The sequence below is a fragment of the Chiloscyllium plagiosum genome, chromosome 38, assembly GCF_004010195.1.
Source record: "Chiloscyllium plagiosum isolate BGI_BamShark_2017 chromosome 38, ASM401019v2, whole genome shotgun sequence".
Taxonomy (NCBI): Eukaryota; Metazoa; Chordata; class Chondrichthyes; order Orectolobiformes; family Hemiscylliidae; genus Chiloscyllium; species Chiloscyllium plagiosum.
In genome coordinates, this window is record NC_057747.1 from 27,352,658 (window position 1) to 27,379,052 (window position 26,395).

Consider the following 26,395-nt stretch of genomic DNA (forward strand, 5'->3'; position numbering starts at 1 on the left):
ATGGCCAGCTCTCACCAAATTGTCCTACTATGCGCTTCCTCAGAGCCTGGCCTTTTGCAGAGTATGAGGGCTGGGTTTGCAATGCAAGGATTGCCTGAGGATGTGGGAGATGTAGTTTGAGGAATTGTATTATTACTCTGCACACAGACAGACATTGCCCGTGTCCGCTAGGGGGGTGCTGGCAGCGCTGTCCAATTCCTCCTGCAGCCTCCGGGCTGGCGTTACCAAATGAACAGCCGCTTTAAGGGATGGTCATCTCCAAAAGGCGGAAAGCAGCCAGCATCAGCCTCAGTCAGTATCCAGTGTCAGACTGCTCCGTTTCAGGGCGGGCTGGGTTTGGTTATGTGTCCAGTGTATCGACTGCTACAGAACAGCCTCCATTTCCAGAGGAACGAGGTAGGGCTGAATTCATGTTTAATCGAGAACGGACTTCACGACAATCTGACGAGGGAGCGTCAGGATTCTGCAATTCTCCTTGAAGCGTTTTAAACATCGCAGTTTGTTGGCGAGGGTTGTCTCGATTTCATGGATTCTCCTGGGATCCTATTCTGAGCTCCTGCCTCTTATGATCATTTGCCCTCTCTGGTTTAATGCTGTCCCTCTCCTCTACTCCCTTTCAACTTTCTCCCTGTCCCACTTGGGGATGAGTTTCCAAAGTAAGACCGAGGTTTGGATTTTTTTTATTGTAAATTTAGTCATTTCTGTCCAAGTAAACTGGGTCTGGGGCTGAGCTCTCCTGAAATTTCTTTCTGAATCCCAAAGAGCTCTGTGAGAGACTTCGTTATTAATTTTCTGTATCTCTGGTTTTCCTCTGTGCTCCATTTCCTCTGTGACTTGTAGCATTAAACAAATAATATTTAAGCAGCATTATTCAATCCTCTAATTCATAAACAGTTCCAAAAGCCAATGACAGTTTTGTAGTAAAGGTGCCGCGCCCCCTGCAACCAAAGGGGGACAGGGAAGGAGCATTTTCTTTCACTGTGCTTATAATATACTTAGCTCAAAGTGAGGGTAGCAATTACGATTTTTATCCATCCAGTTAGTGACTGGCCATTATCCCATATCCAGACCCCTGAACTGCAGGATGCTGCAGATGTCCATATGTTGGAACAACACTGCTCAGGGACAGACTGAACCTTTATGACCATGCAGCCAAGAAAATTTGGTGTTGTCTTAACCAACTCTATCCATCCCACCCCTTTCTCCTTCTGTTCCTATACTGTCCTCTCTAATCACCCCTCCACGCCCAATATTGGTCTCAAGCTCAATGTGGTTTCTTTGTTAAGCTTCACAGTTGTGTTGTTATGTTACCACTCTCTGTCAACACAGATGGTGTTGGCCAGTCATCAGAGCACAACAGAATCAATGTGAAACATTCAAGTGCTGGAGACACCCCCTCTCCCCTGTGGAAGGTTGATTTGAATTTTCACCAAGCTGCAATTTGCGGTATAGCTGTATTGGAAACTCCCTCTTTCAGCGGGAATGTTATTTTGGAGATTGTAGGAGCAAATTACTCCAGATGCTGGAATCTGTACTGAAAACAACAAATGCTGGAGATCACAGTGGGTCAGGCAGCATCCATGGAGACAGAGAGAGAGAAAGCTAACATTTTGAGTCTCGCAATGTTAGCTTGTTCTCTCTCCTTGATACTGCCTGACCTGTGACCTCCAGCATTTCTTGTTTTCATTTTGGTATTTGTAGTGAAAGTAATTTTCATCATTGCAATGTTGTGTACAGTTGATGTGTTGATTAGCTTTGGTGTGGTCTACTTTGGATTGTGGATTGGAACAATCCATCTAATGTGTGTTTCGCCTTCCCCCCTTCAGTGCATCTTCTGACTGTTTCCCCATTTTAGGTAAAACCTTCACATTAAGCTGCTTGGAGATCGTACTACACACCTCTAGAGCAGGTTGGAATTGAACCAGGCCTTTTGGTTCTGTAGTACCATGCCACAAGAGCCTCATATTAAGTAACCCGCTTGTTCAAATATTTTATTAAGCAGCCCCTTAACTCCTTAAGACCACAGGAGATAGGAAGAGGAGGAGGCCATTCAGCCCCTCAAGCCTGGTCTGCCATTCAATAGCTGAGCTGACATTCCTTTTGTCCACTTTCCTGCCCTATCCCCACAACCCTTGATTCCCCAACTGATCAAGAATCTACCTTTCTCAGGCTTAAATATTGAGTCTCAATAGCCACTTGTAGTAGCAGACATTCTAATGACCTTTGGTCTGAAACATGTCTTTCAAACCTTCCTCAAGGCTTCAAGTATTAATTTATTTCCTGCCTTGTTACTTAATTCCATATAATTTTTCATCACCCATTTCCTAAAACCCTTTCACAGACATCCCAAGAAGAAAAGGAAGTTCTTATGTCATGACTTATGGCCAAGAAAGGTGTTTCCTAACGCAGGAGAAAGGATCTTCTTCAGAATTGCCTGTGCTAATAGTGGGAAAGCTTCCCAGTCAGCCCTGCTTTGTGTGTCATTGTGACACTCCAGGTACGGGCTAGTGACCTGTTACAGGAAAATGTAACTGTGGAAACACATATAAAACACTCCCACTTCCAAATGCACAGCTTTATAAAAGAAAATAAATATTTGTGTATCAAGCCTATAATTTCAGCTTTGTCAACAATTTAAGCTTTCTGCTTTAGTTCATTGCAACCCTACTTTTAACAAACTTTATAACATCGTCCCAAAATCTCTATTCCTTTGAAAATCATACTGCTTATGCATAATTTAGCTCTTGATTTGTTTTCCTATTTATCTACATGGTGCTGTTTAAGCCCAGTAACTTGCCTCCTCTCCTGTGATGGTCTCTATTCTTGCTCAGAGTTGATCCCTGATTTGTGTCATTTGTAACATTTCTTCTGCAAGCCATTCATGTTTAGGGATAGCACATGGTCCCTGGCAGATTCTACTGACAGATTTTCAATCAGCCATTTCCTCTGCTGCTCTGCCTTTTCATGTTCTAACATCCCATTATCGAAGCTACTTTGGTCCTTTATCTTCCCTGTCAACCTCTTGTTGGTATTTCATCACATTTTAAGAAAATTCATATCTACATTTATTGAATTTCCTTGACCATGTACCCAAGTAATTGTGCCAATAGTTATCACAATCTGATTTCTCTTAAACTTGTTTCATAAATCAGTCTTGGAGGCAAAATTCACCCTATATCTGATGCAAGGAAACCACTTACTATCTATGTAGAGATTAAATCAGCTCTAGTTCCTGTCAGGTGGAGAGAAAATAATAAAATTTACTCCTGGTTGCCACCCTGTCAGAGTCGATAAAGTGTGGTGCTGGAAAAAGCACAACAGGTCAGGCAGCAAGATAGTCAATGTTTCAGGCATAACCCTTCATCAGATCACACTTTATCAACTCGGACTCTCCAGCATCTGCAGTCGTCACTATCTCCTAGTTGCTAAGTTGTGAGCGCTGCTCCAACATCACTGTGGATCTTTGGGGCTGGTTTAAATTCAATGTAAAATGAACAGGTTTTGACCTGTGCTGCCAAATGAATCCGGTTAAGTGGAAACGGCCTTTTGGAATGATCGACACTTTGCTTGAGCCTCGCTTATGAGTTGTGGTTTTTGTGGATGAGCCCAATGCCTGTGAAATTGTATCAGAACTCCAGTCAATGATTTCAGTAAAGGAGAGCATCAGAGTCAGGGAGGGGAAGGAAAAAGCATTGGGAGTTGCTTAAAGAAAAAAGGTGGACAGTGATAATTGGTTAGTGTGTGAACTCTGATTGGTAGAGGCGTTGCCATGGAGAATGGACCAGTTAATGATGATTTGGAGCACTGCAGCAGATCCGGGACAGAGATGTTGGCCGGGGAACATAGTGGTGTGTTGAAGTGGCAGGCAACTGGAAGCTCAGGGTCCCTTCTACAGACACAGCAAAGGTAGTCTTCCAAGCAGTCACCAATACTGTGTTTCACCGCCCCAGTATAGAGGAGACCACATTCCATGATTCCATGGAAAGGTCCTGATGGGAGGTGCTGGGAATGAAGGAGGAACGGATCTGGGTGTCCCGGAGGGAACAGTCCCAAAGGAATTCTGACAAAGGAATGGAGGGGAAGATGTGTCTGGTGACAGCATCCCACTGGAGGTGCCAGGAGTGGTAGCTTTGGATGCGGAGGCTGGTGGGATGGAATGTGAGGATCGGGAGCGAAGTGCGGGAGATGGATTGGACACAGTCAAGGGTCCTGTCATTCATAGAACCTACACCGAATGAATATACTTTGATCAGTTTCTCATTTTTTTCAAGATTACCCTTGTACAAATGTGACAGTTCACAGCCATTGAGCCCTTTTGTCCAAGGATCCAACAGTTACAGGAACGGTTTAAATAGCACCTTGTTTTAAACTCACCTGCTGATTTACCTCCAAATAAACTGTAACACTAAGAACTGGAAATATGCCAGAGGTTGTGAACTAAGTTCAGCGTGTGCATAATTACATATAATTTTTGTTATCTAAACAATAAACAAGAATTTTATTGCACATTTCCTCAGTGAGGGGAAGTTGCAGTTCTAAATATTTGACTTGGTAAAAGATGTCGAGACTTCACTTGTACAGGGTGTGGTTACTCCTATTGGTAATAAAATAATAAAACTGTAAAAATAAAACAATGTGAGGATGTTATTTAGACTGGAAACATTTAACAAACAGACCACTTTCAAGTTCCGGCCAGCTGTCTGATTTATGACATAAGGGTTGGACCTCACTTCTCAGGAAGAATAACTTGTCGGGAATCATTGTGCAGATTAGTCTCTTTGGGGAACTTTCTAAATTTCAATAATTTTCTTTTCTGGACAAGTCAGAGACCAGTTCTACTTCATAACTCAAGGGCCAATAATAGTTCTGTTGATACTTGCTCTCTGAGTTCAGGAGGTTGTAGGTTCAAGTTTAACTCCTGAGGAAACATACTCCAGCTCAATACTCGGGTTCACCACTGAAGGAGTGCTACACAGTTGGAGATGCTGCCATTCAGGTGAGCAATCAAACTCCCTTTCAAAGGGAATATAAAAGTTTCCATCATACAGTTCCAAAATGGAGTTCATCTAGGGATCAATATTTAACTCTTAATCAAATTATCTGGCCATTATCACATTACTGCTTGTGGGAGCTTGCTGCATTTACTGTATTATAACGGGTTAGTAACTCGGTTTGTGGGAATAATGGACTGGAATGTGTGTCCTGCTCATCCATGACGCTGTGCCCTGGGGACATTGGGCAAAGCTTTATGGAAAATACATTGCATTTAATTTTAATTGTTATGCACAGTGTTATTTTCAGATAATTAATGCAAAGCTGACGTGTTTGTTGTGAAATGGAAAATAAAAATTAAAGAGCTTTGAACAATATCCACTCAGCAACTTGTGTATTCAGTGACATTGCTATTGTGTGAATGGTTTCATTTCAGCGACTGTCTATCTAAGGGAGTGTGGAGAAGTGTTTGGGATGATTTATATCTTCACAATGGGAAACGGTTCCATTAGAGCATTGAAACCTGAAGAAGCCAACGTATCCCCCAGGCTGATGGAACCCACTCTGGAGATTGTAGAGAATCTCAGAAGGAAGATCCACAGCCTTGAGGAGGAACTGAGGAGGAAAGATGACCAACTGAAGCAAAGATCGGAGAAAATAAAGTTCCTGGAGAAAGAACTGAAAGGAAAACTTTTTCAAATCAACAAACTGCAGGATGCGATTGGCTATAACCCAGTTCCCATGGACCCCACTGTCAGCCAGCATCAGAAACTGGTCAGTGTCATTAACGAGGGGCCAAGGCGATTTGCACAAGTGGCAACAGAGATTCACCGACGGCTCAAGGCCAAAGAGGGGGTGTCTGCGGAGCCCACTTCCCGGAATTATTACTGCCACAATGTTCAGAAGTTCTCCATTGAACAGATTCGGGTCCGGAAGGACTCCAGGTGAGCAAGCTTTGGGGAAAACATGTTCACTAAACACCCAGATCTGTGTTAGATATATACCCCTCAATTCCACCATCCCCCCATTTAAATTCCTGCTGTGTTTATGCCTAAATCCATTTTCCCCATTTATAATCTCAACCCAGTGACACTCAGTAGCCAGTTCACAAGGATCTAGCAGAAACATTCATCCCTCAACCCACATGATGAAAGTAGACTCTCAATATTTGATCCTTTGCTGCTTTGAAGAGCTCGCTGTTGGCAATTGGCTGCAGTGTTACCTGCAGGACAGGATGTGACAACACTTCAACAAGCAATTCATTGGCGGTGAAGTGCTCTGGAGTATCCAGGGTTGTGACTCTCTGTAGAATAGAAAAGGGAAAGAAGGGATTTGAATTTCTACAGTACCTGTCACAACCCCAGGACATCCACAATCATTTTCCAGCCAATGTGATATCCTACATTATGAGCATTTATTCAGTTGTGTTTGTGAATGATGAATGTTGGGTTGCTTCATTCTGGGAATGTATAACAAGAGCACCATGGGTTCATGTTGGTGACAAACTCCTTTCCCATGTCAGTACTGTTAGTAAAGAGCCTACACCTCACATTCTGTGAGGAAGAGGAGAAGGGGGAGATAGAGCAAGTGACCAGCTGACTGCCACATGTCCTCATCTGACTGGCTTCAGTTCCCTCTCTAAGCTGGGACAGTGAGTCAAGGTGCAATCGAATGAATTTCTCCAACTGAACAAAGAAATGAGTTTGAAGCTAAGTTTCAACCCAACAGAAGAATGTAGCCTGTGTGTTGTGACAAAGTGTTGAACTAGTCTTCATAGCAAAGATTAAGAGATGAAAGCATTGCTGGTTCAGTTGGTGCTGCTCTTACTATCGAGTCATGCATTTTTTATTTCAAGTTCCTCTCCAATGCTTCAGGTCAAAATCCGTGCTGTGTTCTGATCCTGGCTGATGTTACAACTGGACAATCAAACCTGATGCATCATATTTCCTTTTACTTAATGTGATGGTGATTCTCTGAAATATGGAGTAAAAGGCTACAGATTTTCATTAACAAAAACATAGAAGTTTATTACACATAAGAAATTAAAACATGCTATTGAAATATGGAACACCTTGAAAGATCTTAGTACAGACACTTAACAAAAAATCTCAGCTATTCCCCAACACCATCACTACACAGCGATTCAAATCTAGGGAAATTATCCTGTTATAACAAACTTCTAGGGCTAATTTTATTGTTTCTCTCCAGTTCTGTCCTGTCAACTGTGAAGTCATCGTATCTGAATATTCACAAGATTTTCCCAGTCTTTTAATAATCTGCAGGTTTCTAATTAACTACTCTTTATCTGGAAGTTTTACACCAAGATAACTGTGCTTTATCTGCACTGATCTATCCTCCTTTCTCAGAGAGAAACTATATTTCCCTCTGAACTGACTCAGGTCTCCTCCAAAAATGTCCTAACAGTTTTCAATATCTGGATTTTCTAAGCTAAAATCAGTACTTAATTCTTTGGAACCAAAAACAAGATAACCCCTTTGAATGTTTACACTCCCTGTATAAACCCAACAATTTAAACAATTTTCCATTGACACATCAAGCATTTTGCAGTCACCTGCTCTCTGACACATACACACATACACACAATTAGTTCATGGTTCTGAAGGGGACACTCTGAACTTGTTTTTTTTAAAACCCTTCACAAAAATTTCCAACATACATATGCCACTAGTTTGAAATCCTAGTTCTAAAGATAATATCAATCAATGTTCAACTAGCATGCGGCTTCCATTGTAGCTGAGATTCCATTACAGTAATGGGAGATGGCTGTATTGTCAGAGATGATGTCTTCTGGAAGAGATGTTAAGTTGAGGACCCAACTGCTTGCTCTGTTGGATGTGAAAGATCACATTACCCTATTTCTAAAAAGGGCAAAGGAAACCCCTAGTATCCTGTTCTTTAACCCTTAATCAATGTCCCAAAAATAGATCATCTGGTCACTATCACGTTGCTGTTTATGGGAGCTTTCTGGGCTACCATATTTCCTACCTGATAACAGTGACTACACTTAAACAGGGCAACATTGGCTAGCTTTTGAGATGTGCAGGTCATGAAAAGTGTTACATAAGTGCAAGTCTTTCTTTTCCAATAATCAGAATGATCATGTGTTCGGCAGCTTAAAGAAACTAATCATGGATGCAATAATGTGCAATGACTTCCTGAAGAAACTGGAGTCCCAGCAGGTGAGGGAGATTGTGGAATGTATGTACGAGAGGAGCTACCAGCAAACCGACCTCGTCATCCAGGAGGGAGAGCCAGGAAATCACCTGTATGTTCTGGCAGGTGGGTGTGAATGTGATGAGGACTCACTGAGGTGCACCCTGTCCCATGAGGGAACATGTGAGCAGGCTCTAGCAGGTATGGTAGAAATGAGGAGCACCTCCACCTGTGTTTCTTCATGAAGAGAAGCTCATGGTTCAGCAGACTGAGTAAAGGTAGTGAGGAATTCCTGATGGAAGGGGAATAAGGCTTCTCCTATTGGACAGTGCAACCTTTGTCATTCTTTACAGCTTGGTTTTAGTAACAAGTCCTAGTCCCCTCCTCCCATCCCTTCATCCCATCCTCCCATCCCCCTCCCCTTTTCCCCCTTATCCTTGAGTAAGTGTCTTGTTCACAATGTGTTAAGTGGATTGCAAAGTGAGCATTACTGTGTGCCTAAGGATTGAGTTCTTTTTGAAAACAGACTGCTTCCCACTTGTGAATGTGAAATATTTCTGTGTGGTCAGAACTAATTCATCAGCAGTGTGAGAAGTAGCAGAGAATATCAGAGAAGATTCCCAATGTGACAGATTACTGGGAGAGGTAGACAGCATGAAGATAAATTACTAGGTGGGGTCACAGTAAGGGGTGAAGTAATGAAGTCTGAATCAGACTGAGATCGAGGATTGTGAAACGGAGGAGAGGTGCAAAGAAGATGTATCAAAGTGTAGACAAGACTAGAATTATAGGTTATCAACAGTCCCTTATACATCCAATAGGAAGCTCTTTATTCAGTGTGAGGGGAGAAGTTGGAATTTGCCTGTCAAGTGTGTTGAGGTGGATAGTGCAGGTACATTTATAACCAGACCTCTTCCTGCGCTGGAAGATTATGCATCAATATATGTAAAGGCATTATATAGTGCCTATATAGTGCCAGCGACCCAGGTGCAATTCTATACTCAGGCAACTGTTTGTGTGGAGTTTGCACATTCTCCCAGTGTCTGTGTGGGTCTCCTTCGGGTGCACCAGCTTCCTCCCACAGTCCAAGGATGAGCAGGTTAGGTGGACTGGCCATGGGAAATGTCGGGTTACAGGGATAGGGTGAGAAGGGTGGGTCTGGGTAGGATGCTCTTCAGAGGGTTGGTATGGACTAGATGGACTCAACAGCTTGTTTCCACGCTGTCAGGATTCTATGATCATTACTTTTTGACAAGAGTAATACACTTCAATATTGCCAGGCAGTTTCAGGTGCATCTACCCAATACTATGATAAAAGCAAATAAAGGGAATCATGGGGTTTCCACATCCACTTTCCTTTCTCAGTCCAGTGTGTTGTGATCAGTGCTGAATAAAGTCAAGGTGCTTTTGTTGTGAATAAACTTTCAATTTATTTTTTCAGATGGGATTTTGGAAGTTATGCAGAATGGCAAACTATTGGGACAGATGCAACCTGGGACAGCATTCGGGGAGCTTGCGATCCTGTACAACTGCAAGAGGACAGCTACAGTTAAAGGTAAGAACTGCTCCCCGTGAAGGTTTGTCTTTGTGCCTGCATCTTTACTTAAATAGCCCTCTCAATAAATAGCATTAATTCTTTGTTAATGCTACACAACAATCCAAATCTGTCACACCCTGAGTTTTCCCAGCAGTGCTAGTGACTTATTTCTCAACCAAAGTTAAAATTGCAATTATTCCCTGATTGCCATCATTGAGAGGGTTCTCCCTGTTCTTGAGTAGAATGCTGACTGCATTCTGAATTAAAAATCACACAACACCAGGTTATAGTTGAACAGGTTTAATTGGAAGCACTAGCTTTCGGAGCACCGCTCCTTCATCGGGTGATTGTGTGATGAAGGAGTGGCGCTCAGAAAGCTAGTGCTTCCAATTAAACCTGTTGGACTATAACCTGGTGTTGTGTGATTTTTTAACTTTGTACACCCCAGTCCAACACCGGCATCTCCAAATCATGCATTCTAAATGTTAGAGAAACACCATCTCCTGATAACAAATGCACTTAACTAAGCTCGTCTTTATGGCTGAGGATGGACTGAAGACATTTTGTCCTTTTCCCAGTTTTATCACTAAACACCACAGTCTTGAGTGAAACCCAAATGAAACCCCATGGAGAAGTGGAAGCCTAGCAGAGACACTTTGGGCCAAATGGCCTCCTTCTGTGCTGGAATAATGCTGTGTTTCTGTCAAGTGTGAGCTGGTCCAGAGCTGTGTGTTTTTTTCAGCTGTGACAGAGTCTTGGATTTGGGTCCTGGATCGTCAGGTTTTCCAGAGCATCATGATGGAAACAGCACAGGCAAGAAACAGGAAATATTTCAACTTTCTCAGCAGGTGAGGACACTGAGCCAACCAGGTTACTGAGACCATGGAAATTGATATCTGCCGAGGTTGTGGTTGGTCCCCATCATTAAACTGGTATAGATCGTGCACAGGATGCAATGGCTACCACCTTCTATACCCTGTAGGTAGCTGTAGATACTTCCAGATACCTGAACACATTGTAGATATCTATAGATGCCTGTACATAGTTGCAATTAGCTGTAGAACCTGTATATGCCTATAGATATTTGTATATACCTTTAGATACCTGTAGATGGCTATAGATGGCTGTAGATAACTGTAGATATCTTTACATACCTTCAGATATATGTAGACATCTGTTGATACCTGTATATAGCTATATATAGCTGTAGACAACTAGATGCCTGTAACCTTTTTTCCCGAAAACAGCAGAAACTTTGATTGGACTTCACTGTAACAAACTGAAGACGGAAAACTGAAGAAACCTACAAAGAGAACACTGCCTTGTTCACAAATTGGCCAAGCTTTCACAGTGTCTAATAAAAAGAGCTAAGTATCTTATTTTCCATGCGTTGTGGTCTCTGAGCAGGGAGCAGAGTTGACATTCACAGTTTGTGTTCATACGCAAGGTGAAGGAACTGCATTCTGACTGTTGTGGTGTGAGCGAGTGCAGACCCTGAGTCGTTTTCGATGAAATAGTTTTTAAAACAAACATGTTGTGCTTTCTTTCTCATCCAGTGTTTCCCTACTGAAGGATTTGCCTGAAGAGAAATTGTCCAAAATTGTAGATTGCCTGGAGGTTGTGAGTACTTTGTAAATGTCTTTTCCTAAATTAGATAATGTCACAGAATTCAATTCATTACATAACTCAAAGCCATACTTTATTAAAACTTCAATTCCCCTCCTCATGAACATCGGGTCAGTCAAGGGACACACTGATAGCAAGTCAGTGACCTGAGCTTTTAATTGACAAAATGTCTGTTTTACTCACATCCCGTGAAAGGAGAAGGATGTTATTGGAAAGATAAGAATTTCATTGTTCAGTGATCGTTTCAAACTCAGAGATATTGAACTTGATCTGAAGTCTTTGTAACTGGGTGGACAAAGTTAAAACTCACACAACACCAGATTATAGTCCAACAGATTTATTTGGAGGCAGTTGCTTTCGAAGCACTGCTTCTGAGTCAGTTCAGATGTCAGGCATTATCCTTCCTGAAATCAGCTGAGAGCTGTAGGACTTTTGTTGGGCTTTGAGTCCTGCACTTACTGCCACTTCAGAACAGGATATTTGAGTGACCAAACTGGCCAGATAACTGAAGGGATCAAAATAGTTTCAGTTTCAGTTTCAGTGTCCTGTTCAGATCATCAGTAAAACTGCATAACATCAGGGTTTCAACTGTCTGTGTGCACGTGGATCAGTGGCTGTCTTTAATGCATTAAGAACACACTCTATTTTTGATTAAAATCTTTTACATCTTGTTGCTAATATTTGTTGGGGTTTCCCAGTTGCCACCAGGGCACCCAACAGGTCAAGCATAGCGTCTGATCACCACCTGTTGTTCTGCCTGTGTTTATAAAGCACTGAGAGCCACAGACACCTGTTTTGTATCCCTAAGTCTGACAAGTCATTAAATCATCATTATGTTATACCACAGTAACATCACTCACCTATAGGCAATGGCACAGTGTTACAGTAATACCTGTTTCCAATGTCAGGCCAACAGCTTGACCTGGTAATGAAATTTAAATTTGTCTTTTGTTTAACATGATAACAGGATGTAGGCATCACTGACTGGGCCAGCATTTACGGCCAATCCCTGCCTGTGTGGAGTTTTCATGTTCTCCCTGTGTCTGTGTTGGGTTTCCTCCAGGTGCTCCGGTTTCCTCCTACAGATCAACAATATGCAGGATAGGTGGATTTGCTGTGCTAAATTTCCCATTGTGTCCAGGGATGTGCAGGCTAGGTGGGTTAGCCATGAGAAATGTGGGGGTATGATAGGGGCTAGCTCTGGGCGAGATGCTCTTTGGAGGATTGGTGTGGGCTGAATGGCCTCCTTCCACAACTACCTGATGAAGGAGCAGTGCTCCGAAAGCTAGTGCTTCCAATTAAAACCTGTTGGATTATAACCTGGTGTTGCGTGATTTTTAACATCCACACTCGGTATTCTACAGAGGGAACAAAAAGCATCACATGTTGCCCCTCTGCTCTATTCATTGAGTCAGGCTTTGAAATGATGTGGAAAAGGACAACATCATTCAAAAACAATAATATAAATGAGGTCTCTGATCTGACAGTTACTTAAATTGTCAGAGGTTTATTTATCAGCCAGCGATTTATTTATCTTCATTACTTGGCAAACAATTTTTAAAACTTATTTTCAATGTCTGATCCCAGTATGCAATCTCTGCCTCTCTGATAGGATTATTATGATCAAGGAGATTATATCATACGTGAAGGAGAACAAGGCAACACCTTCTTCATCATTGCGAAAGGGAAGGTAGGGAGATCGTTTACAGTTATCAGTAATGTTTCGGAATGTAAGAATGCCGTGTACTGGTGTTGCTTGGACCATTTCCTGGTAATCCTGAACAGGTCTGACAGGTTTGTGAAGATCATTCTCTGTTTAAAGTGCTCTCTGTGCTTGGAAGTTGAAATCACACTTTGCAATATTCGTGTCAGTGTGATCCTGTGGGTAACATTCTTGTCTCACTTTGAAGATCCTGGGTTCTAAGCTCACACAGTGGGGTAGGATTGAGGGGGATTTTTGTATCCCTGAAGATGGTCGCTTTACAACCAGGGCAATGCACTCCAGTGTCCTGACCCAATATCTATCCCTCAGCTAACATCACCAGCACAGATTCTCTGGTTGTTATAGTTCACTCACTGAGTGATGAAGGTTGCTGTCAACAAGCTCCAAGGCCTGCTTGGTCTAGTGTAAGAGAAGAGACTACTTTCTGGCCTAACTGGGAACTCTCTGATAGTGGGAGAAAGTGAGGACTGCAGATGCTGGAGACCAGAGTTGAAAAATGTGGTGCTGGAAAAACACAGCAGGCCAGGCAGCATCCGAGTGAACAAGATTGGGGTGGAATTTTCCCAGGTCCAGAACAATGTTGGAAATGGTGAGTGCAATGTGAATCATATGAGAAGGCCATCAAGGACCTTCACGTCGAGACCAAAACACTCATTATCAGCCTCGTCACCAAATTGACCTTTATCACAAGGGAGCTGGAGTTTACACACAGGGAAGCTGAGTTATGATGGTACAGCGTGTTGGTGAGGCCACACCTGGAGTACTGTGTACAGTTTTGGTCTCTGTATTTATGTTTTAGAATGCACTAACATTAGAGACAGTTTTCAAAAGAGATCCATGAGATCAATTTTTGGCACAGAGGGGTTGATTCATCAAGATTGACTAAACAGGTGAGGCTTTTATTCATTAATTTAGAAGAATGAGGAGTGATCTTAGTGAAATGTACAAATTTCTGAGGAGCTTGAAGGGTAGATGTTGAGAAGATGTTTCCGATAGTTGGAGAATCTTGAATTAGGGACATAGTTACAGAGAAAGGGGACACTCATTCGCAACTGAGATGTGAAGAGTTACTTCTCCCAGGGAGTAGTAAATGTCTGGAATTCTCTATCACAGAGAGTTGTGGAGGATAAATCACTCAAAGTACTTAAAGAGGAGAGAAATAGAGTTTTGAAATTTTGAGGAATTGAGCGCCATAATGAGCCAATGCAAAAGTAGAGTTAAGGCCTACAGCAGATCAAGGTGGGACAGACTTGAAGGGCTGAAAGATCTATTCCTGCCTCGATGTTTACATCTTTGGGATCTTACCTCAGTAATTTGCAGTTTCCTATTCTCTACCCGCCGGATAGAGACCAGATGCTGAGAATTTCTGACCTGGAAGTCAGAGCAGGACTGTGCCACACTAATTCCACGCCTACAGCAGAGTGGCCAACAGAGTGGCCGTGTCTCAATGTCTAAGGGAGGTGTAGTCATCAGTCAAGTCAGGGAGAGACCCTTCAGTCAGAGGGTGAAAAAATAAGGGGCATGGGCCGGTCAGCCTGTGGTAAAGGGCTTTTGCCCAAAACGTTGATTTTACTGCTCCTCAGATGCTGCCTGAACTGCTGTGCTTTTCCAGCACCACTCTAATCTAGACTACGGTCAGCCTGTGGGCAACCAGTCCAGGGAGCTGTGGGAAAATGGTCGAGAATTGCATAGATATTGGTCAGGGGTCAGGGGTCTGGTCAGTCATTGTTTGTCCTTCTCAGTCGACCAAGTAAATGCATCATGGTGAGTCCTCAGGTCGGTCCACTTACTCCACACAAGTCTCCTCCCTAACATTAAGCCTCCCAAATAAACAGATTGACTTTTTTATTCATTTAACTGCCTTTTCTCTAAGCAATCTCTCTGTATATAATCAGCTGTGATGTGCGTAAATGTAACAGTAAGCAGAAATCCTTTGGTTGGGAAGTGTCACGCTGTCTTAGGGATGTGATAAATTGTTCTGATTATGCAATTTCTTGTAATATGTGACATTGTCCCTATCTGTGTTTTAACAGTGAAAGAATTGATATAGTTTGTTGATCTGGTACAGGTCCGTGTGACACAGACCAGGGAAGGAGATGAAGACCCACAAGAAATCAAGACATTAGGAATGGGAGAATACTTTGGGGAGAAAGCATTAATTAGGTACAGGATTGTGAAGCACACAAAATGACAGGAGTTAAAGAAGAAGAAGGCAGATTGCAAATGTCGCATTTAATCAGTGAAAGGCCGAGGGCATTGCTGACTGCTTCAGTATTTATTGCCTGTCCCTAGTTGCCCTAGAGAAAGTGTCAGTGAGTTGCCCTCTTGAACTGCTGCAGAGTATAGAGACTCTCCCAACGCTGTTAGGAAGGGAGTTCCAGGATTTTGATTCAGTGAATAAAGCATTCTGAAATGTATTTTAACCATTGAATTTCTTGTATCAATTATGAGAAAGACAAAAAACCTTCACAGAGAGAAAACCCAGTCAAAACAAAATTTGGAAAATACTGTACTGGTCATTCATTTTGACCAGAATGTCACTCTTGCAGAATAAGTTAGATTCCCTATAGTATGGAAACAGGCCATTCAGCCCAGCAAGTCCACACCAACGCTCTGGTGAGGAACCCACCCAGACCCATTCCCCTATACTTACCCCTGGCTAATGCACCTAACACTACGTGCAATTTAGCATGGCCAATTCACCTCACCTGCACATCTTTGGATTATAGGGAGGAAACCAGAGCACTGAGAGAAAACCCACACAGATGCAGGGAGAACGTGCAAACTCCCACAGACAGTCGCCTGAGGTGGGAATCAAACCCAGGTCCCTGATGCTGTGAGGCAGCAGTGCTAACCACTGAGCTACCATGCTGTCCATGAGGGTTTGCTACTTGAATTTGTATTTTTTGTGAAAAATGTCCTGATGAATACAATATGAAAATCTTCAACTAAAAGTATTTTGTCAGCAATACATGTTTAACTACAGATATTAATGTGAAGAGTTATTTTTAATTAACAATAAATGAAATATGTTGAATTAAGTAGTGCAGAATTGCAAATTATCTGAAACTGCATCAGATATAAGTCAAGAATGACAAAGCTTCATTTCTGTCTGAAGTGAGTGCATGCAAGATTAGGATTGGCAAACAGATTTTTTTTATTCAGTCATGGGATGTGGGCATTGCTGGCAGGGCCAACATTTATTGCCCATCCTTCATTGCCCTTGAGAAGGTGGTGGGGAGCTGTCTTCTTGAACTTCTTGACTCACAGTGCCCTTAGTGAGAGAATTCCAGGATTTTAACCTAGTGACAGTGAAGGAGCAGCGATATATTTCCACTCTGAATACTTTTTTAGGATTAGTTACTGACTGTACTGACTATACAGTGCTGACTGCCATGTCACATATGTATAAAATAATGTTCTTTAAAATCGACAACCTGTGAATTGTAATGAGTTTAATTTAGTCAGATAATATTGTAACTCTGAAAGAGAGGACAGTCAAAGGAAAGAATGATTTTGCCCTGATCTGATTTTTTTTTTCAGAATTTACAACTTCTTCTTTCTTCACACAGTGAGGATCTTCGTTCTGCAAATATCATCGCAGATGAAGATGATACCCAGTGCTTGGTCATAGATCGTGAGTAAGTTTCACCTCAAAGATGAACATTCCACCAAAATAATCTATTGGGTTTGGAGGAATTTGGATGCTTTATCGTTTTACCTTTGATAGAATCATATAGACTATTCAGCCCATGTCCCTGTGTTATGTCTTTCTGAATTCCTTTTGAAACGTTTCTGTTGAATCTCGTTCCATTGCCCTTTCAGCCACTGCCTTCCAGATCACAACAATTCACTTTGTATAAACATTTCTCTTCATCAACTCCTGGTTCATTTGCCAATTATCTTAAAGCTGTAATATCAGGGCACTGACCCTCCTGCTCGTGAACACAGTTTCTCCCTCTCAATAAACACCCCTAATCATTTCAAACATCTTGATTAAATATCCCCTATCCTGCTCTGCCCAGGTTTCATTTCAAGATGCTTATTCTCAAATGAACTGTGCAGCGATTAAATATAAGAGTGTGAATCATTCACAACTTACATTGATAAATAGCCAAGTAGTGGAATGAATAGAGAGTTGTTGATACCAGAAAAACAATTTGAGTGTGATCATGACTGATCTGGGAATCTAGCTACCTGATGAAGGAGCAGCGCTCCGAAAGCTTACGCTTCCACATAAACCTGTTGGACTATAACCTGGTGTTGTGTGACATTTAATAACACAGAATCATCTTCAGCTAGCTTTCTAATTAACAATTAGTTTGACATAATTAAGGTTGAAATTTGCTTCTAGTCAACAAATTAAATAAGTTTTCAGTCTTAAACTTTCCATGTCTCCCTTCTGTTTTCTAATAATTATGATGCTTTTAAACATATATTTACACTGGAATGTGTCAAGTATAATTACAAGAACATCAACCTTTTACACTACTTTCCAACAGTGAACGGGAGGAGTGGATATTCCGTTCCCATGAAGCATGATCACCAGAGGTCTCTGTGACAGAAAGGTTTCAGCTGTTATCGTTAATATTTCATGATGTGGCCCACAAGAACAACATTGAGAACGGTTTTCCCAAATGTGAATTATAATATCCTTCAACTGGAAAATTGTTATGCAACTTTGTTGTGATTACATGACAGAACATAACTAGATTTGCCTTTTTTTTAAAAAATGCACATTTAAACATGTTTAAAATTATGTCCCTAGCATCTTTAACCAGACGGTTGGTACCTATGAGGAGTTGCAGAGCTACCTGAAGGAATACGTGGAACAGTTGTCCCGCAGCGATAAGAACAGAAATGCAACGTCAGTATTCTCTGAATTTGTGAACTATTTCACATTGTACCACTGTGATGGCCTGGTTGGGACAGAGCTTTGCTGGTTTAAAACAGTCATTTTTCAGTCAGATCTTGTACGTGGGTTTTGTGAATTTACAACCCAAATATAGACACAGCTGTACCTCACAATGGGCAGCACTTCAGTCCCAAGGCTGTGGGTTCAAGTCCCACTCTACAGGATTAAACACTAATTGCAGGCTGGACACTAGAGTGCAGGAGTGAGTGAGTGAGTGAGTGAGTGAGTGATGCACTCTCAGAGGTGCCATTGTTCATTCGAAATGTAAAACTGAAGCTTGGTTTACTCACAGGTGCAAGAGAAGGACCTTGGGTGTACTATTTGAAGACATGCATGGGAGCTCTCCATGGTGTCCTGGCTTTGTTCCCTTAAAACCCCACAATATTAATGCAAGTGAAATAACTGCACAGTGTCAGTCCCCTGAACTGAGGAGATTCTAAATCTCTTTTTCTTTAGTCCATGATACCAATCCAGCTCCCTCAGAGCCAGCTCTCGGAGTGAGCAGAACCCCGACACTCCTTTTTTTTCTCAACGGTAGTGCTTAAATTTTAAATTTTGTTTTTTAAATTTTATTAAACAATTCACAGTTTACAAAACAATTAACATTAACAGCTGTATACAGAGAAACAGCAATTTTACAGGGGAGAGGGGCAGCAAAGCCAGGCCCCAAACCCCAACGTTCAACCAGCTTTCAGGGAAATGAGGACACACCTCAAATCCCAGTTTCAATCATCACAAAACAGTAACAGTGACATTTGTACATACAAGACAGTTCAATTACATAAAAAAAGTGCATACAGTACAGACCCCCAGAAACACAACAGGTTCTCCCCCGTCCCCATCCCCATCCCTCCCATCTTCCAGCAACTCTAAGGCATCCCGCCCGTACGCATCTTCTGGCTAAATCTCATTTTCTTTTCTTTTTTTCGTTTTCTTTTTTTCTTCTTCTTTTTGTGAAAGACACAAGGTGCATGAATCTTTATTCAAACTTCCACCACAGGGAAGAAAGGAAACACCCGAGTGGCCAGTGACAAGCAGTTCCCTTCACATCAAAGGGCAATGCTGTTTGAAAATCTCATTTTATTATTGGTCAGCCAGGGCTTCCTGATTGGCCTGGGTGAACAATTCTAATCAAAGATCTCGTAGTCAAGGAGACTCGTCTGGTTCCAATCATTCCAGAAAATCTCACCCCTTCTCTACAAAAGCTTTTTAAAAACATTACCATGTCCAGATTCTGATAGAGATTGACAGGTTCAATACTCAGAAATCATTACTCTTTGCTTGGGGAATCTAAAGCACACTGCATAGTGTCAGGATAGGACATGATAATTTCGGACTGAGATCAAAGAGTGATGAGCCTTTGAAAGGGTTGTGCTTACTCTATCATTGAACATCTTTAAGGCTGGAATAGACATAGCTTTAGTCTTGCAGGAATCCGGGGATCTGGGGAGTGGGCAGGAGTTCAAGCAGAGATTAACCAGAATCATACTGAACAATGGAGCAGGCAAAAACACTGATTTAGTTTTAGTTCCTATATCAGAGAAGTTTTTTTCCATTTTAAGAAATCTCATAAGGTTTTCCGATCTGAGAATTAAGCAATTTTTCTTTTGTTAAATAATTTTCAACTATGAATACTGGTATAGTTAATGTTTAATACAACAGAAAATGTTAATGAAGCATTTACACTTGCTCTGAATAATTATTTGAAAACTGTAAGCAAGCAGAGTTAATTTCTTATTCATTCATGGACTGGGGGCATCATTGGCTGGGGCAGCATTTATTGTCTGTCCCCAATTGCCCTTAAGAGGGTGGTGAGGAGCTGCCTACTTGAAGTGCTATATTCCATTTGCTGTAAGTAGGACAGAAGATACTTATTTTCTGACCTGCAGAGATAATAACTGTTGATAGTTTTTGCTGGTTGCTGATTTGTACAGACAGGTTGTTGTGGATAGTATCTAATTTCTGATGTAGTAATTGATGTTGACTGCTGTGCGTTCCGAAGGTCTCAGTGCCCATTGATTCTTTAGTTCCCTCATATTTCTGTTGTTGAGTGTTAATCAAGCTCTTTTTATTCCTGCCCCCCCCCCCAATTGCCCATTCCTCCACCCCCCTCAGGCCTCTCACGTTTGCTGCCTCTGAGTGCAAGGAGACCTTGCAGCTCCGGGAAAAAGTTGCCAAGTTCTCCAGTTCCTGCCCTTTCAAAAACTTTGACATCATTGCCACTCTGGGCATGGGAGGCTTTGGGCGTGTGGAGCTGGTAAGTGAGACTGGGAGAAAGGTAATGTGGGACATTAGGGAAGGATGGACAATGACCCATAATGATGGGGAATGGATGTTTGATGAGCAGTATGGGCTGAAAGGCCTCTTTCTGTAATAAAGCTCTGAGGTGTTAATGAATAAATAGAAATTTTTTGTAAACACCATTACTCAGCCTGACAGGCAAGGTTATAAGAGAAATTTATAATTAAGGGAAAACAATGCATTATTGTACTGCATCCCCATATATGAGTCATACACCATCATCTCAGTTTTAAAATCCATGATATATTTTTCCATTAACAGGCACCCTGTCTTAATTTAAAGAAAGGTTCATATTCAAATTTCTTATGCCTTTATTTGGATTTTTGATAACTGTAAGGAAACTATTCACCACTTTTTGTTATTTCAGGCAATGTTTTCATAGTTAATTGTGGAATTTATTACTCAATTCACTCATTACATGAACATTTAACAATCTTCCTCTGTTAACCAACATAGCTTGTCAGTAATTGATCCTCAGTGTGACGTTTTGTTTGAACTTGCATTTAGCTGCCTGTTGATTTCTAATGTAAGGTGTAATTGGGTATAATTATGATGGGATGTTTACTAACGTAGCATGTGCTTGTTGAACAAAGAAAATCACAAGCCACTGCTTTGCCTCACTTACGATACTGGCCGTTACATTGTGTTGCAATGTATTTTGGTAACTACAGGTGAAACTGAAGAATGAAGACACCACATTTGCCTTGAAATGCATTAAAAAGAAACACATTGTAGAGACTCGACAACAAGAGCATGTGTATTCGGAAAAGAATATCCTGCTTCAGACAAAATCCCCATTCATTGTGAGGTAGGTAAAGCTGTATTCAGAGGGCACATCTCATTAGAGGAGATGGTGCCGTAGTGGTAATGTCACTGGATTTAGTAATCCAGAACCCCAGATTAAATTCCTGCGCATATAAGTTTGAATCCTGCCATGGCAGATGGTGAGATTTGATTTTTTTTTAATTCTTGAGTTAAGAGACTATTTTAATGGTGACCATAAGGCCATTGTCAATTCTTGTAAAAACCATCTGTTTCACTAATGTCCTTTAGGGAAGAAAATCTGCCATCCTTACCTCATGTGACTCCAGACCCATAGCAATGTGGTTGATTCTAACTCACCCTTTGGGTAATTAGGGACAAGAAATAAATGCCAGACTATCTAGGTGTCTTTATATGGGAGTATGCGCCCATATGTAACTATGTGTCTAAAGGTAAGTGTGTACCTATATGAAGATGTGTTCTATATTTGTGTGTCTATTTGCAAATGTGTGTCTATGTGAAGATGTGTGTCTATAAAGTCATAGAGTTTTACAGCACAGAAATAGACCTTACAGTGCAACTCGTTTATGCTAACCAGATGCCTTAGATTAATCTAGTCCCATTTGCCAGCATTTGGCCCATATCCCTATTCATATTCTCTATTCATATACCCATCCAGATGCCTTTTAAATGTTGTAATCATACCTCTGGCAGCTCATTCCATACACGCACCACCCTCTGCATGAAAAGGTTTCCCCTTAGATCCCTATTAAATATTTCCCCTCCCACCTTAAACCAATATGAGTACCTGTCTACATGTAGACGTGTCTATATGTAGGCACGTGTTTATACGTAGGTGTGTTTCTGTGTGCAAGTTTGTTTAAATCTGTTTCAGTTTGATATAGTCTTCCAGTTATGGACATGTTTTACTAGTGACTGAGACTGAGTTATATCCAGATGTTTGCTGCAATATAGATCAATTATTGTTTGGTCACTATTTTAGATGAACAAGTCGGAATCAATTACACAGCATTCTCAAATTTCCCATTTTTCCATTTGGTTGGACTGTGTCTGTGGAGAAACAGAGTCAATGTTACTGGTCAATTACTTTGTGTCAGAGTTGAGAAAGTTCTGACTGACAGGTTTTAAGCAAGTTCAGAGGCAGAGAAAGTAGGAATGGGGAAATTGAAACAAAAAGGGAGGATCTGTGATAAGGTTAGTGGGAGGAGTGTTTAAATATCAAAATAAAATGTTGGTGTAAGGCATAAAGAGGTGGTCATTAAACAGGAAAGGAGCAAAAGATGACTTTTTTTTTAATTCATTCATTCATGGGATATAGGCTTCACTGACTGGGCAAGCATTTATTGCCCATCCCTAATTGCCCAGAGGGTAGTTAAGAGTCACCCACATTGCTGTGGGTATGGAGTCACATGGAGACCAGACCGGGTAAGGATGGCAGTTTCCTTCTGTAAAGGACATTAGTGAACCAGCTGGGATTTTCCAACAATTAACAATAGATTTTTGGCCATTGTTAGAACCTTAACTCCAGTATCTTTTATTGAATTCAAATTCCACCATCTGCTGTAGCAGCATTTGAAACCAGGTCCCCAGAACATTAACTGAGCTTCTAGACTAATAGTTTTTTTAGTGATATTACCACTAGGCCATTTTCTCCCCTGTTTAAAATAATGGTTTATTAGAAGCTCAGGATTCAGCTTGCAGAATGAACAGAGGCCATTTGGCCCATCAAGTCTGCATCAACCCTCCAAACTTGGTTAGAGACAAAAAAACCTGCAGTTGCTGGAATCCAAAGTAGACAGGCAGGAGGCTGGCAGAACACAGCAGGCCAGGCAGCATCAGGAGGTGGACATTTACATGTGAAACATCAACTTCCCCACCTCCTGATGCTGCCTGGCCTACTGTGTTCTTCCAGCCTCCTGCCCGTCAACCCTCCAAACAGCATCCCAGCCAACCACCCATAGCCTTGCATTTACTATGGTGAATCCAGCCAACTTGCACATTGGGAGGAAATCAGAAACCCACGCAAACACAGGGAGGACATGCTAACTCCACACAGACAGTCACCCAAGCTGGAATTGAACTCAAGTCCTTGGCGCTGTGAGGCAGCAGCGCTAATGACTGACCCACCCACTTTTCAGCAAAATATTCATCCCATTAAATTGTCAATCCAGAATGTTTGATTTGCTGTATTTGATTGGAAGAAGGACAGCTGTGAATTTGCCAGATGAATGATTCTTGTCAGTAAGTTCACAGTTCATGACATTTCAGAATTGCCCAGTTCAGTGTAAGACTTTTAAAAACTCATTGTTTTCCCCCTGCCCTTCTCTTCCAACCCACTCTTTGGTTTTGATAAAACCCTGAAATTACCCCTCCTCCCTGATTAACGTGTTTTAATATTTTAGTGATCAAAATGATGACAGTCACTTTCTGACTGGGATCGTGCTTCAACCTCCGTCTGAGTGGTGCTATTAAGATGACTGCTGTTTAATTTTTTTTTAAATTGGAGCGTGTCATTTTCAGATGTCATCAAAAATCCAAGAATTTCTGTTAGAAATGAATGGTCTGTCCAGGTGGCCCAGGAAAAATAAATTGATTTTCATTGGATTGTGTGGCAGATGACAAAGCTGTCTGTTGCAGCTGCCTCAAGAGGATCAAAAAGCATTCTTTAATCATAGAATATTTCAGAATAATTTAAATCTAAAAGACTTTGCTACAAAGTGGGTTGTTAGTGCCTATTGATGGATTTAGAGTTGCACCGTACCAATCCATAATGGATGTTTCAGTTATCTGGCAATGTTTTAATCAGAAAAAAAGAATTTGTTTTTGTGCATAGCTTTTCAATGTAAACAAATCATGTGGATGGAAATGTGCATTGGTGATGCTTCCACATGTTCACCACAGTCGTGGAGTTGTATAGGTTTGGAATGTTATCTGATTTCCATCAATATTGGGGAGGTGCCATTGTTGGACTGGGGTGGACAAAGTCAGAAGTCACACAACACCAGTTATAGTCCGACAGGTTTACTTGAAATCACAAGCTTTTGGAACATTACTCTTTCATCAGGTAAAGTCACCTGACAAAGGAGCAGCGCGTTATGCTGGATAAAGGGGAATGAGAGGTGACCTCAGGGAAACTTACAGAATTCTTACAGGATGTGACAGGGTGGATGTGGATGCAATGTTTTCCCATGGCTAGTTAGACCACAACCAGGAGTCATAATCTCAGGATAAGAGGAAGGCTATTTAAGATTGAGATGAGGAGGAATTTCTTAACTAAGACCATGGCAAATCTTTGGAGGACTGTCAAAGCCCAATCATTGAATGTGTTCAAGACAGAAATTGAGAGGTTTGTGGAGACTAATGACATCAACAGATGCAGAGCGAGAGCAGGAAAATGGCACTGAGGCAATGACTGAATTCGGTCAGGCTAATGGGCTGAATGGCCTATTCTGTTTCTAAGTAATTGTTGATGAGCACTGAACTCAAGCACTTATCTGAACTTGGTGAGTCTAATTAATATTGACACAGTGTCTTTTCGTGCCTTCTCACCTTGTTACTGAAATAGGAACACATTCACAATTGTATTAGTTTTGTTGAGTTGGACAAGGTTGGTGGAGTTGGGAATTTGTTCTGGCTGAGGGTCTAACTAATTCTACTTTTCCTGCAGACAGCATCAACAAAGTGCCTTGGTAAAGCTGGACAGCTGATTTGTGATGCCAGCAGCGTGGGTTTAGTTCCTGCACTGGCTGGCATTACCATGAAGAACTCTTCTTCCCAATGTCCTCCATCACCTGAGGTATGGTAACCTTCAGGTTAAATCCCCACCCAGTTATCTCTCTCTAATGAGAGAGTAGTCCTATGGTCCTGGTAAGTAAAGTCACCATAGTCTTACCAGACCTTAGGGCTGCTCTCTCATTACAGAGAGATGGCTGGTGATGGTTTAACCTGAGGGTCACCGTGCCCCAGGTGAGGGGAGAGATTGAGAAGGACAGTCCTTCACCGTCACCTCAGCCGGTGTGGCTCTGGCATCTTTACCTTGTGTAAAATCCTTTAAAATGGTGAAAGAGCCTGGAATGTTTCACAGGAGAAACTGACGCAAAACTAGTGAAGTAGAAATTAGGAAGGGGTGACAGGATGGGCTTTTACCAGGATTTTAAAGAGCATCTGAAGAGAAGAGGATTAAATGGAGAGGCAACATAGGAAGAGGGGACAATGATCCAGTCCCTTGGACTGGGTCTCATCAAGAGCTGCCATAACTCCAGGAATTAGCCAATATCCAAGGAGAAGGCGGACTGAGGGGGAGAAGGCGGACTGAGGGGGAGCAGGGAAAGGCACTAGGTCTCCCTCCCTTCTCTGACAGTCACATGGTCCTTTGTCTGTCTGTCAGCATCAAAGGGGGACGGTGGAACAGAGTTCATGTTTCTGCTTCTCTGAAGAAGTGTCACTCAAAAACAGAGCTGCTGAGTTTCTCCAGCATTTTCTGTGTTTCCTTTACATTCCAAGCATCCACAGTAAATTACTTTTACAAAGGAACAATAACAGGAGTAGGCCACTCAGCCCGGTCGTGCTTGCTCTGCTGCTCAATAAGGTGACGGCTGATCTGATTTTAATCTCAACTCTACATTTCTACACATTACCCAACAATCTTTCAGCTGCTCGGTCATGAAGAGTGTATCCACCACTTCTTTCGAAAGGTTTAAAGTCTCTACATCCATTGCTTTTAGAGGAAACAATTCTAAACATTCATAACCCTTTGAAAGAGAAATAATATTTCCTCATCTGTGTCTTAAATGAGTGACCCCTTATTTTTAACCAAATACCTAGATTCTCCCACAAGCTGAAATATCCTTTCGACACTCACCTGCCCAAGACATGTTAGGATCTATTTATCTTCATTCCTTCATGAGACATAGGTTCCATCAGCAAGGCTAGCATTTGTTGCTCATCCCTAATTGCCCTGGTAGTTTGTTAGGGCCTTTTCAGGGTCAACCCATTGCTGAGGTTCTGGAGGACAGATCAGATGAGGAATGCAGATACCCTTCCTAAAGGATAGTAACGGGCCAGAGAGATCTCACAATAATCAAGGACCATTTCATGGTCACCTCACTGAGGCCAGCTGCAGATCAGTAAAAGCAAATGTCCTGTAGATCTAAAAAGCACAGAAAATGCTGGAGAAACTCAGCACGTTTGGCAGCCGCTGTAGAGAGAGAAACATAGTTAATATTTTGAGTCCGGTGTTTAGAATGCTAGTTTTATATTCTGATCATATTAATTGAATTTAAATTGTATCAGCGACTTTGGTTGAATTTAACCCTTTGTACCCAGAGCATTAGCCTGGGCTTTC

At 41.7% G+C, this 26,395-nt stretch overlaps 1 protein-coding gene across 4 annotated transcripts in view; it reads left to right on the forward strand.

Annotated features, from left to right (window-relative positions):
* The first annotated feature begins 215 nt into the window (after positions 1–215).
* LOC122541939 (cGMP-dependent protein kinase 2) overlaps positions 216–26,395 on the forward strand; it is a 47,943-nt gene continuing 21,763 nt past the window's right edge. For 3 of the 4 annotated variants that reach the window (XM_043679218.1, XM_043679220.1, XM_043679219.1), the window contains exons 1-12: positions 216–396; positions 5,429–5,936; positions 8,126–8,292; positions 9,608–9,721; positions 10,446–10,551; positions 11,260–11,323; positions 12,942–13,019; positions 15,121–15,215; positions 16,625–16,693; positions 17,821–17,919; positions 20,083–20,224; positions 20,940–21,076. In XM_043679218.1, the coding sequence (XP_043535153.1) occupies positions 249–396; positions 5,429–5,936; positions 8,126–8,292; positions 9,608–9,721; positions 10,446–10,551; positions 11,260–11,323; positions 12,942–13,019; positions 15,121–15,215; positions 16,625–16,693; positions 17,821–17,919; positions 20,083–20,224; positions 20,940–21,076 (1,727 nt within the window). In that variant the 5' untranslated portion in view covers positions 216–248. The remainder of the gene's footprint in view (positions 397–5,428; positions 5,937–8,125; positions 8,293–9,607; positions 9,722–10,445; positions 10,552–11,259; positions 11,324–12,941; positions 13,020–15,120; positions 15,216–16,624; positions 16,694–17,820; positions 17,920–20,082; positions 20,225–20,939; positions 21,077–26,395) is intronic. The other variant, XM_043679221.1, reaches the window with a different exon arrangement.